The 14,150-nt window shown below is 41.0% G+C and overlaps 1 protein-coding gene across 5 annotated transcripts in view; it reads right to left on the bottom strand.

Annotated features, from left to right (window-relative positions):
• The window catches only part of LOC126360357 (phosphatase and actin regulator 2), a 717,887-nt gene that overhangs the window by 28,969 nt on the left and 674,768 nt on the right, over positions 1–14,150 (bottom strand). For all 5 annotated transcript variants that reach the window (XM_050007705.1, XM_050007703.1, XM_050007704.1 and 2 more), the window contains 2 exons: positions 6,267–6,539; positions 1,673–1,967 (listed from right to left, as the gene is read on the bottom strand). In XM_050007705.1, coding sequence (XP_049863662.1) covers positions 1,673–1,967; positions 6,267–6,539 — 568 coding nt within the window. The remainder of the gene's footprint in view (positions 1–1,672; positions 1,968–6,266; positions 6,540–14,150) is intronic.

The raw sequence follows: 14,150 nt of genomic DNA, 5'->3' as shown, positions 1-14,150 counted from the left end.
ACTAGCTGTAAGTGTAGAAGAGCCTAGGTTAATGCTGATAAGTAGGAAAAACAAACCCCTAATGTTAGATACACCATCTGTAATGCCCTGCTTAACACAGACACATCATTTAAATATCTGGGCGCAACACTGTAAAGTGATACAAAATGGGACAACCATGTGAGGACTATGGTAGGGAAGAAGAATGGTTGACCTTGGTTTATTGGGAGAATATTGGGAAATTGTGGTTCATCTGTAAAGGAGACCACATATAGGACACTAGTGCTATTATTCTAGAGTAATGCAAGAGAGTTTGGAATTTGCACTAGATCAGATTAAATAAATATATCAAAACAATTGAGAGGCCACCAGGTAGATTTGTTACTGGTAGGTTCAAATAACATGCAAGTATTATGGAGATTCTTCAGGAGCTTAAGTGAGAATACCTGGAGGGAAGGCTATTTTCTTTTCAAGGTGGACAATTGAGAAAATTTAGAGAACCTGCATTTGAAGCTGATTGTGGAACAATTCTACTGCCACCAAAATATGTTTCACGTAAGAACCACTATGATAAGATACAGGAAATTAGGGCTCACACAGAGGCTTATAGACAGTTATTTTTCCCTTGCTCTGTTTGTGAGTGGAACAGGAAAGGAAATAACTAGTAAAGTTACAGGGTACACTCCGCAGTGCACTGTACAATGACTTATGGCAGTCAGTCACTGATTCATTGTGTATTATAAATGTATTGCAATATTGCTTAAGATCCCACTCTCTCTTATTATCTCTTTCACATCACTGATGTTTACTGATTGCCCATTCTTTTCAGGTATGATGTGTTTTTATGATACAATAAAAAAGTATTATCCTGCTCATGTGTTCTTTTGAGTATTCCCAATTAAACCTTAATCTATAATTAGAAGATGAACTTTAGATCACCTTATGTGATATGCAAAGTTAATTAAAGTGCCATCAGCACTATTTTGTTTACATTTTATAGTTTGTCATACCTTGTTCATATTTGGCATGCAGTTTCAATTAACATACAAATAACTATTTATCCTTTTGTGGCTCAATTTAGAACCTGCATTTTAATTAATGATGTCAAATTAGTGGCTTTATCTATATGGTTGTAGAATATTCAGTAAACAGGATTGCCAGCAGATAGGATAACCATGGTTCATAATACTGATTCTATTTCATACGCATCTGTGAAACAGTTCTGCACACCATAACATACCAGTAACGTGAGATGAAACAAATTGAATCAATTTCATACAATAATACAAGAGTTAAAATTGTATTAATAAAATGGTAATGGAGTTACTATCTTCTGGGTAACAGGAACTTCTGTCAATGAATATAACAGAAAGTGAACTCCTGAAGATTTAGAGAATGAAGAAAGGAAAGAAAATTAGTACAGAAACTGAGAAGATATAAGTTTCTTTACCCCAGTTTATAAATGGTTTAATGCTTTCTACTGCTTACATGTTCAACATTAAAACACTCTTTCAAACATTAACTAAAATGAAAGGAAATATACGAACATATGAGCAACCCTCCGCCTCCCCCCCCCCCCCCCCCTTCCATGCGCAATCTTACATCTCTCACTAAAATCAGAAAATTTCCTGAGTATCTATGACATATTGCTTCTAGCAAGTGTTTGAATGATATTAGCTACACAAAGACTTACTTGAAGGACGTATGGTCCTGGCGCAGAGTGAGAGGCCTGCTTTCTTGTGTTGGTGTGTTCTGTGGAGTACCTGGACCACTCCCTCCTGTATTACTGCCTCCACTACCTTTCTTTTTCAATGCAGACTTAAGCGGCACAGCATGGAACTTTGGTTCTTTTGCCGGTATCTCCTCAACACGTGTCGTGTCTATACTTGGATCAGGCTGTGGAACACGGAACAGGTAGTGTGCATCATCTTCATCACCTTCATCATCTTCATCCTCACCTTCATCGCAGCACGAGCCCTCATCTTGATCTGATAAATAATGTCAGTATGACAAACACATCAAAAAATACGCACACACAAAATAATTACATTTCACTAGAATCCCCAATCAAAAAAGTCAGCTGCAATATAATGAGTATGTGACCTACACAGTCAACTATGCAAACAATGAGTTGTTCTTGGATGTATTGTTTATTTTATTTACACGGGCTCATTTTTGCTTCCTTTTAATGAGGTAATCAGATACCTCTTATAATTTATTTCAAATCCTTTCCACGCAAAATAATCAAACAGAATTCCATATTGGGATGGAAAAGGAGGAGGAGGTACAGACACACAAGGTAGGAGAGAGATAGGGGATAGGAGAAACAAGATATAATCATTTTGATATGAAATATTTCAAGTAACAGTTACCAAACGCCCACCAATAAGAGGCCTACATTTAGTGATTTTGAAACAGACATTTATTGCACTATTCTTTTCATACATATATGTAAAATAGTGTGCATGGTTATATAATTTTATTAAAAAAGTGTTTCTTCTCAGCACAGTTCCAAAACCAAGCATGAAAAAAATTTACTCAGTTTATAAGCTAGCAGATCAGACTACTTAAAAGGAAAAGAAAGAATGCCTGTAGCAAACAAGTCAAATGAACTGAGGAAATAAAGAAACTGCATTAAGTTATAACATTAGGTTATCATGCTTACACAGTCAAAACTTAAGCTTCCAGTAACTTGGAATAAACATTTTTTTCCAAAATCATTGCTACTTTTTGAAAAAATTTCCTCCTACTGGAAGCAAAACATTACTGCCTCATTAATAAAAATGTGACCTCCTGGACTGATGTGAGCAGTCAACGATTTTTTCCATATTTGCTTCACTGCTAGGTCCCTTTCACCTCAGGAGCACTTTAGATGCTGTAGAAGGTTTATGTATATTGTTGTGTTATCTAATGTGTATGATGGATGCAAAAGTTACTTAGCTTCTGCATAGTTCTTCTTTCTACACGTGTCTTTGCATTTCCCTGATTATCATCACTGCTACTAGACAATATGCCCAAGTTTTAATCAGTAACATATTGCTCCCTCATGTGTACAATACACTTCGAATGCATTGTTTCAACAGTTTTCAAGAGGTAATAATCTAGAATAAGCATAGTGCACTTCCATAGCATCACTTATAAAGAGTGACTTACAGCGAGTGTTCTGGACCTCAACTTAACCAGCTATTTTACTTGAACACCTGAGATTGTAAATTGGTGACACAGTTCAGTCGTCAGCTATTGCCAAATACTGCTCTCCTGTGTGACCTAGTAGTAGCAGTAGTAGTAGTAGTAGTAGTAGTAGTAGTGATTTCCAATTAAATGACACAAAGAGAATAATCACTGATAAGTCAAAAACATCACCACTCTCTAGCCTAACGTCTTCTTTATTTATTCACCAGCTAATCTCAAATGACAACCTGATGGGGTTAAATGGGATCTCAATTTCATATCTACAAAGTTTGTCTCTTCACATTCTTGTACTGGTTTCAATATCTGATGTCAACCATACATTATACATTCTTGTTGTATCCTGCTACTAGTGCAGGTGAGTGCAAGTGTGCCAAGTGTAGTGTCGCTGTGTGTGTGTGTGTGTGTGTGTGTGTGTGTGTACTTAAATCAACTGCCAACTGTCTCAGCATGGGCTGCCCACCAGAGTCTGTCTGTAGGAAGCATGCACACTCTGCACAGTCTCCACTATGGCATATACTGGTGACTTGCACCTATATAAGTGTGGATTAGTGCAGTCTCATGCTCAATACGTTCTTTTAGTTTGTACCACTCACATCAGTCGTTCTGTGTATTGCTTACGTTGCAGCTTCTGTATGATTCTTTTGTCTTATTTGTATTACTTACATATTTGTGTTACTTACATCAGTTTTGTGTATTTCTTGGTTACTACACATTGGCGATGAGGACGAAATAATCTTGCAGTAACAAAGTAACACAAATATGGCTTCATTCATAAACTTCTGAACAATAATGGAAATAAACCTCTCATATCCCCACACATAAAACAAAAAAGAATCACACAGAAGGTGCAACATAAGTGATACAAAGAACAACTGATGTGATTGGTACAAACTAAAAGAACTTAGTGAGTGAGAGTCAGCACTGCTCCACACATACGTAGGTGCAAGTCACTGGTAGACAGCACAGCACAGACCATGCTGTGTGTACACTTCTTAAAGGTGCCCTTCAGTGGCCAGCTCATGCTGATACAGTTGGTGGTTGATTTAGGTATACACATGCAGTGACACTACACTTGGCGCGCGCCCCCCCCCCCCCCCCCCCCCCCACACACACACACACATGCGCTAGTAGCAGGATACAGCAATTCTTGACATTCCTTTTCTCTTTTACAACATGCCTCTGGCTCTCTCTCAATTAAGATGTAATCTGGATTGACCGGCATAAGACATGGTTGACTATGATGTATTCCTCAATGGGAATTTTCTTGCTCTTAACACTTTCCTATTTGTTATTCTCAAAATGATCCAGTCTTTTTTTTCTTCTTTCCTTAACAATCAAATTCGAGTAATAGATATCTACATTCCAAAAGAAACTATCTTACAGCTATGCTTTCTTGCAGCCAGTGATATTATATGATCAATGTTCATTTGCCAGTCTTGTCCCTTTCTTTACAAAAGACTCATTTGCTTGAGTAATTCTTCTTTATGTAACTGTTTTCATGTCATGAAATCCTGCAGCAAATGGAATTTTCCTTAAAAATGAAATTCATTTTATTTTGTATCACAACCTGCTTCTGTGTTACATGGCAAGCATAAACTAAATTCTAAAAAAAACTTGCATATTTTACATGTGAAAAGACAACTCTCCATATCACGCAATCAACAGCCAATCTCTAAAGATCCAGTATAAGGACACAGTCCAAAAAATTAATAACCCCCAAGAGACATCATACTAATACTGTGTATCATCATCTCTAGCCTTGATATTTCTCCAGGTATCCATATAAAGCTGAAGCCAGCCGTTGTTTAGATATTATAGAGCCACCAACTTTTGGAGATGTTGATTGCTTTGTTTCATAATGTTCCACATCATCCCAGACATTTCCTGTAGGAATAAGATCTGGTGATTTAGAGGGCCATTTGAGGTGCAATAGGGTGTCTCACTGTTCCTCAATCTATAGACTTACACACATGATGCCCTTTGAAAACAGTTGTTGTCATCTTACAAGATGGAAGTGTCCATAGCATACTCGTCATGAATGTGTAGGAGAGGGAACAAGTGTTCACCAAGAAAACTGAAGTAAGCATCCTGGTTCCTATTCATGGTAACCTGAATGAGTGGACCCCAGTCATTCTATGCAACATAGCCCAACAACGTCACAGAACCACCTTCAAATGTACACTGCACAACTGCATGCAGTTCATCCAGACAGTGCTCAAGATGGATCTGCATTTGCTGACAACATCAATTCCTCTATCATTTATCATTGACAAAGCATGACACTCATCTCTGATCCCTGTGAGTTAGGATCTATTCACAACCACTGTTCTCATGTCATGTTACACAGTTATGAGACACACCCATTCCTTGTAGATACTTTGGACAATCTGCACCAATACATCAGGGCACTGTCATTTACTGGATGGTCATAGGTACATCAAAACATGATAGCTCCTTTCCACTATGTTACATTCCCCATCAGTCTATCCTACTGTGCTATTTCCATGCAACTGACTGGCACGTACACATCACTTCACTGCCACAACTTATGTCAGTGATAGAAGGCCACAAGAACTGCCTGGTATAAGGTCTACAACATCTACTGTGTTCCAAAGTGCTATTTTAAAGGTGACCATTGTGTCATCCTCTGCCAATGTCATCACTGGATAGGGTGTGGAGAAGTCATAAGGTTGGCACACTGCTCTCCTGGTCATTGTCAGGTTTCTTGACCACGAAACCACTAACAATCAGTAGAATAGCACCTCCATTGACCCCGTGACCATGAATGCACCCCATGCCAGTTCTCCCATAAAGAGAAGATCCACGTGGCAGTCAGCCAAGCTGACCACCAGCTACAGAGGTGGAAAGCAAGCTTATTACAAGCATAATATTTGTGAACATGCAGTACTGTGAATGATGACAGCAGGTTGTTTTGATGGCAACCATACACTGGGAATGATTTCAAATCCATTTATCTGTGGTCACTATTCCCTAATTTTCTTTTCATTTTTATGTGCTGTTATGACTCAAATATCGATGGTAACACACATCTTATACTAGCATATGCTCTGGCCTGCCAGAAGATGTGGGCTTACCGTCAAACAAGAATGTGGGCACAGGCATGCCGACAGAGGTGGGCGGTGGCTGCGGAGACGAGCTGAACATGGGCGGCGGCGGGATGGGCCCGATCTCGGACACTGGGATGGGCGGCTCGGGCAGTTCAGACAGTGTGAGCGGTGCAGGGCGGTCGCCGGGGCCTGTGGGCATGCCGGCCGTGGGCGGCACCGACGACGTGGAGGTGGCGACTGACACGCTGCTGCCAGGGGGCGGAGGGGCCGGTGGGGGCACATCACTCACTTCTGGACCACCTGCAACACAATGAGGCCACACCTCTTACTTGTGCACTCTGGTTGCAACTCCCCGTGTATACAGTAAGGCAGGTTCAGATAACTGATTTTTCAGGTAACCATTTACAAAAGGATGTTGCAAGCATGCTCAGAGGAATTTAAAACAAAGAAACACTAATTTCATCATAAAACGGTACACACATATTATATATCATATCTCTCCTGAGTAACACAGAGAACCAACATAGAGCAAGATCCAATCACTGATGCTCTACATGTTGACACGCAGGGGGAGAAAGATGTTGTGAACAGAACAAATGGCAATTTCCTCAATCCACTCCAGGGACTTCACATGTACTCAATGCTTTGATACTGCACAGCTTAAGAATCACATGTTGTAATGCCTGCTATATGAACCAGTAGTGTATCTTAATATCACTAACATTGGCAGTGGCTGGACACAAAACACTTGTGCTACAAAGTTGAGTGAATATCAGCTTCTATAATCTGCAAATTACTGTGAAGTGCATGACACAGGTTACTGAACATTGCATCAGTTACTTGGGCTACTTCTCATTCCATTCAAATATGGGGCATGGTAAGAATGCTTGGTTAATCATCTCTCTGCCTACTGTAACTGCATTTGCATTCTCTACAGGAGTGATATGTAAGATTGTAGAATTTGATTAGATTACTCACTTAAATCTGCATCTTGAAACTTTATAAGTAGGCTTTCATGAGATAGTTTGTGTGATGCTCTCCCACAAGCAAGGTCATACAAATGGGGTGGTGAAATAGGCCCAGTCAAGGACACAGAGTTGGCACAAAACTAAAATATTGTTACATGAGCACTTCTACCCCCTGTGTTCCTATCCTCAGTTTATGAGAATGCTTTCCCTTCACCCGCAACTGCAAACGCATGCTAATATCACATTGTCATTTCATCCAAGCAGTATAATAAAGAAACCACTACTACAGACCATCAGGTGGCTTGCGGAGTATGGATGTAGATGTAGATAGATGTCCATTGCAAACATGATTTCAGTGGCAACAGTGCACTTGGTTCATACATTTGAAGGCTACACAGCTCATCAATATTCAACACTGGATTTCTTGCTGCTATTCTGATACTGTATTATAGAACCTCAAATGTAAGTGAGTGGGTGTTGAAGGAAATATGCTTTTTGATCAAGGGGTTCTGATTTTTGCCGATTTCTGTTGACTGAAGTCTGGACCAAGACAGTTAGGGTTGGAATGCTTCAAAGTATTTGATAGAATAATACGTGAAATCAAAAACAGACCACAAATATATCACATCAGTTCATTTAATTTTAATTTCCTGTCCTGAATCACACTAAATGAAAGCTTTGTAATTTATCTTGCAAATTGTGCAGCTGATTCTGTCACCAAAGCTAGACATATTGATACAGGGTGATAGTTAATGAAATGTCCATTTTTAAGTTCTAGTTGCATTGGGTACTGACACAGCACACCATTCGGATATTTTGAAGGTTTTTTCCCAATGTATGGGTGAACAGACTCTTATCTAAACATCAAAATGGCTTTGAGGATATTTATGAAAATAGCAAAGGCTGTGGCATAATGTGAATGTATTTTCACCCAAATGAAGCTCTCAAGAAGCCTTTCCCTCGGCCCGAGACCGTAAACGCACGTTGTTGGCACAGCGTCATTTGCTCCAGGTAGAATCATACAGAAAGAACTGCGAAATAGACTCACATGAGATATGTGTCAACAGTGCGCTTGGTTCGTGCAGGTGACGCCTAACAGATAGCTCATTTTTTAACAATGGGATTTTTGCTGCTATATTCGCTACAGTATTGTAGGATCTCTAATGTTGGCGAGCGGGTGCGGAAGCAAATATGCTGTTTAACGAAGCCTTTCGCGTTTTGCCAATTTCTGCCACCTGAGGGCTGCAGGGATCATGTTTACGCTAGAATACTCGTAAGCATTGAATGAAATATAAATAAAATGGAAAACCGACCTCCCTTACAACTCACCATTTCATCTCAATTTCATTTTTCCCAGGAACACGTTAAATGGAAGATCTATAACTTATACTGAAATATACACAGCAGATTTTCGTGGAAAACATAGCAGAAATATCAACAGAGCTGAGCTAGTTAACGGAACAGCGTCTTTCAAAATTCCGCGAGAAACTGCTGATGAGTAGCACTGACAGAGCTTCCTGTTTGGATATTTTAAAGTTTTTTTTTTTCTCTCTTCAGAGTGTAGATAACGAGATGCTTATCGAAACATCGAAATTACCTTAGAGGATATGTATGAAACTACAGAACGGCAGCATCTTGTCCACACGGTTTCAGAAAGTTAAAGATGATGTAAAAATTACCCAAGGTTGAGTAGGGGTGAAGCTAAGTGTCACATTCAGCGGTCTTGTCGACAGGATATGATACACTCGCTAAAATTATTAATGAAATAATCAATGAGTGTGCTTCGCTGAGAGCAAGGAAATGGAATGTAAAATTATAATAGAAACACAACTCTCGGAAAGGAATGTGTTCTGAACACTTAATTATAGCTCTTTCACTTATTTACAGTTACTGATTTCTGCGCAATAAATAATTCTGTTCCTTATTATACTTCACACTAAAATCAGTGAACAGTAGTTGCCATAAACAGTATGACATACATTGTTTTATTTCTAGTTTTTTTAGAAAGTTACACTTTTTTTTTGTTAACTGCAATGATGCATTTAATTTGTTGTATGCAATATTTCTTATCTGAATAGATAGTATTATTATATTAAATGACATTAAATTTACGTTACAAGTTACAACATTTCGTAAATCTTTGTAGAAGAAATTGCGAAAAGGTAGTTTTTCTCGGAGGGGTTGGGAGAGGGGACACAGCTCTGACAGTTCTGCAAACAGCACACGATATCCTCAGTACCGGCCTGGTTCATAGCAAGGACCGCTAATTTGATTGTACTGTATCTTCTACAGAGAGACAGATGTCTAGGTTTCCTTCATTTTCTGCTGGAGTTTCAAACACTGAAAACTTCACGTAACACACATCAGAGGCGATTGCAGGTGTTTATAGAAACAGAAGCAGTGTATAAACACGTAACATGCATTGCTCCTTCCATACAGTGTATTTCCTGGAACATTCAGTTCGACCATTGGTTTCTTATTCTAAAATACTCGGCTTACGATCCTCTGCCATCCATATAATTTTTTCCCTACACTTTTGAGACAGGCTCTAGAACTGAGAATTGTTACGACAATTTTATGATAATATGCTATCTAAGAGCCGAAATGGAAATATTTGAGCGACATTCGTAGTGAAATTGCATAAACTGAGACAGAATATCTTCGTCGTAAGGTAGTCGGCCAAGAGTTTTCATGTAGTATGTGTTTATGGCTATAAGGCTAGGCACTTCATAAACACCGTCGGCGGCTCGAAACGTGCAATGTGGCACGAAAGCAGGCTGGTGGGAGTAGTATTATGCTATGGGACCTGCGGTTACGTGGGGCCTGTGGTAGTAATCAGCTGTGAACCACCTGCATCCCTTCATGGGATCTTTCAGCAGTATAACTGTCCTCGTATCGGAGTCAGAACCGTGCTACAGTGGTTTGAGGAGCATTATAGTGATCTCACGTTGATCTCTCGGGGCCAAAGTCGCCTGATGTAAATTCTATGGAACCCATCTGGGTCACTACCGGGCGCCATCGCCACGTACGCAAATCAGCGGCCTGCTGTTTACGCGAATTACTTGACCTATGCGTAGACATCTAATGCCCTCACAAACCTACCAACAAATTGTCGGATCCCTGATACGCAGATTCAGTTATGTTTTTCGTCCCAAAGACGGACAAACAAGCTAATAGGCAAGTGATCATAAATTTTGACTCATCAGTGTATGTTTCAACACTAATTTGAGACATCCGTTCCTTTACGGGAGCCACTAATCCACAATACCCGACTGGTACAAATAACCCTGCTACAGTAGAGAAAATTTCTAAACTGAAAAAAAGAGAGAGAGAGAGAGAGAGAGAGACTTTCGCTTACTCCAGTCTGTAGTATATTAAAACGGGATACGACAAGATGGCTACAGACGAAGTAACTACCATCTTTGAATAGCAAACAAAGAAAATTCTTCGATTCAGATGCACTCAAGGGGAAAACTATACATTGAGAAATGATGTTTTTAACCAGCCTCTAGATTTCGTGAGATTGGTTACAAGGGGCGGCATGGACCGTAACACTTACAAGCTTAGGGAAAGCAGTTAGGTGACCGGCAGCTCGTGGCGCCGACACCAGGAATGCGTGGCCTCAGCTTCCACGTCCTTCGATACCATATTCTCACGAAGCGATGGAAAAGTTATGATCGTACGGCATTTCTGGTCAGGAGACCTCATCTGGGGTTGTTTGGACACCTGGTGCATGTCGTTCTATTTGACGCCACTTCGGCGACTTGGACATAAATGACAACTCAAACAGCCAGTCCCCGAGCCCCGACCCGGCAGGGAATCGAACGTGGGACCCCGCATTCTAGAGACAGAGACGTTAGCCACGAATTGCGGAATCATTAAAAAGACTACTCTCTGCAGCTCTCAAGAATAGGCCATGGTAAACGAACGAAAAAAGAATGAAGCTCGAGTGAGCAATGAATGAGGCGAAGTGCTGTGTGTCTGGCCGTGCGATGTGCTTCCATTGTTTACGTAGTGTACGTTGCCAACCCTGCAGAGAGACTGCGCTGGCCTAAAAATGGGGGCGAAGACTTATGCGAGGCCAATTAGCACGTCTCCCTCGGTGACGATGTGGGCCACGAGCAAAATTTGAATGGAAACAGATTTGCCTAATGGCCAGTACCGTACAGGGATTTTTTTAATAAAAATGATTTATGGTAATCACAAATTATTCTGACATTATTGTTTGATAGTCTATCCTAGTTTCAGAAAAAACGGATAACTAATTTATTGGGATGGATTTTCTTATGTGCTTGCTTAATATACGTGTAATCGACGTGTGATTGCTGTCATTCGATTAGTACTTTCATCAACTGTCAGAATGTGTAATCAAAATTTAGGTGAACTGATTTGTAGCACACTCTTTGTTAGCATGGGCTGGATGTAATGGCTGAATTAGCCTTGCCAGTGTGGGCGTGACTCACTTTGGAAAAGTCCTAGATGTACATTCAGGTCCTTGAAGTACATTCATTCAGACTTAGTGCTTCTCCATAAAGCTTCTTTTTATACTTGCAGATTGCCTATTCAGCTACTCTATCGTCAAAAACCAGCACATCTATTCTGACCAAAATCTGATAGTGACTACACCCCATTTTACGCAGTGCATATGTACACACCATTCTCCCGCCTCCATTACGGCATGAAGTACGACGTGGTGTCCAACAGTTCTCGTACAAATTAATTCAAATCGTTGCGTCTAGATTTGATTCTGCGCCAGCACTTTCATAGTAGTCCCACAGGGAACGAATATACCGCTCTGCCACTTTTGAAATACATCCTCGCAGACTTTCTTTGTTCGGGTGATTAGTACCCTCAGCTATTCCGCTTGAATATCCTCGACAATATCAACTATTTCTCCCTTATACCCGATTTTCGTATCTGATAAGAGCAAGAAATTTCAGTTCGCGATCATACGAAACCTCATACGTGAGCAACAGATGTAATACACGGGCCAAAATGGAAAATTTTCCGCCGTGATAGACAAGCCCCATATTTATCACACTTAGTTGAGATGTTGATCATAGAACAGGTGTTAAATGATTGAACTTCTATTCCATTCGGAATTGATGTCCACCATCAACATGTGTATGCAGTGTGACACTCAGGGACACGAATGCTCTCTTGTATTCATTGTGGCATGGAAACTGACAGCCTCCAAATGTCATCTTGAGGAGTTTGTTGGCATGCCTGAAACAGATGCTATGTCATTTCATGCAGATGTCTGGCTGGAGGCTGACATGACAGTATACAGGGGCTGGACAAAAATGTGGAAGGAAGACGCCGGCCAAGCCTGCAGTTCGCACTGCTGTGTTTGAACACCGCAATGTCATCAGTGCGTTGCAAGCGTCAGTCGTGGTCAGAACAGTGTTGTGTGTAGTTGTGAGTGCTTTATATCAGAGATAAGAAAATCTGAACGTGGGCAAATTGTTCGTACTCCTATGGTAGGTGCTTCCGCAAGCACGGGACCCTCAGTGTTTCAAGAGCACCGTATCGAAAGATATACACCGCATACAGAGAAAGCGGAAAATCATCATCCGCTAAGTCACAGCGCGAATGAAAGTGCGTGTTGAGTGACAGACGTTCACTGAAGAGGACTTGTGACGAAAAATAAGCTGCGAAAGTCACTGCACAACTGGATGTCGCACTCGCGAGTCCTGTCCGAATCAAAACGACACGAAGGGAGCCCCATAAGCAGGGAAACGCAGCACGAGCTGAAATTCCATAACCACTCAACAGTGATGCAAATGCCAGTTATGGGAAAACATGCTGCAGAAGCCATAAAACGTTAACTGTGGAGCAGTTCAAGGAAGTCTTTTGGTCAGATGAGTCTCGTTTCGCACTATTTCTAAATTCTGGCCGAGTTTACGTCTCAAAAGTGAAACATGGTGGGGGTTCGATGATGATTTGGGCAGCCATATTGTGATATTCCATGGAGCCCACGGTTACCCTGGAAGATCGCATTACTGTCGAGAATTATGTAACCATTTTGGCTGATGCGGGTTATCCCGTGGACAGTATTTGTTCCCCAAAGGCGATGCTGTGTCCCAAGAACACAGGGCTCTGCTCACACATCTCGAATCGTCCAGGATGGCTTTGAGAGCACGAGAATGAATTGTCGCATCTCCCCTGGTCACCAGTCACCAGATCTACATCTACATTTATACTCCGCAAGCCACCCAACAGTGTGTGGCGGAGGCCACTTTACGTGCCACTGACATTACCTCCCTTTCCTGTTCCAGTCGCCTATGGATCGCGGGAAGAACGACTGCCGGAAAGCCTCCGTGCGCGCTCGAATCTCTCTAATTTTACATTCGCGATCTCCTCGGGAGGTATATGTAGGGGGAAGCAATATATTCGATACCTCATACAGAAACGCACCCTCTCGAAACCTGGACAGCAAGCTACACCGCGATGCAGAGCGCCTTTCTTGCAGAGTCTGCCACTTGAGTTTGCTAAACATCTCCGTAACGCTATCACGCTTACCAAATAACCCTGTGACGAAAAGCGCCGCTCTTCTTTGGATCTTCTCTATCTCCTCCGTCAAACCGATAGGTACGGATCCCACACTGATGAGCAATACTCAAGTATAGATCGAACGAGTGTTTTGTAAGCCACCTCCTTTGTTGATGGACTACATTTTCTAATCCCAATGAGTCTCAACCTGGTACCCGCCTTACCAACAATTAATTTTATATGATCATTCCACTTCAAATCGTTCCGTAGGCATACTCCCAGATATTTTACAGAAGTAACTGCTACAGTGTTTGTTCCGCTATCATATAATCATACAATAAAGGACCCTTCTTTCTATGTATTCGCAATACATTACATTTGTCTATGTTAAGGGTCAGTTGCCACTTCCTGCACCAAGTGCCTATCCGCTACAGATCTTCCTGCATTTCGC

Source organism: Schistocerca gregaria, chromosome 1, assembly GCF_023897955.1.
Source record: "Schistocerca gregaria isolate iqSchGreg1 chromosome 1, iqSchGreg1.2, whole genome shotgun sequence".
NCBI classification, from domain to species: domain Eukaryota; kingdom Metazoa; phylum Arthropoda; class Insecta; order Orthoptera; family Acrididae; genus Schistocerca; species Schistocerca gregaria.
This window is presented reverse-complemented; position numbering and strand designations above follow the sequence as displayed.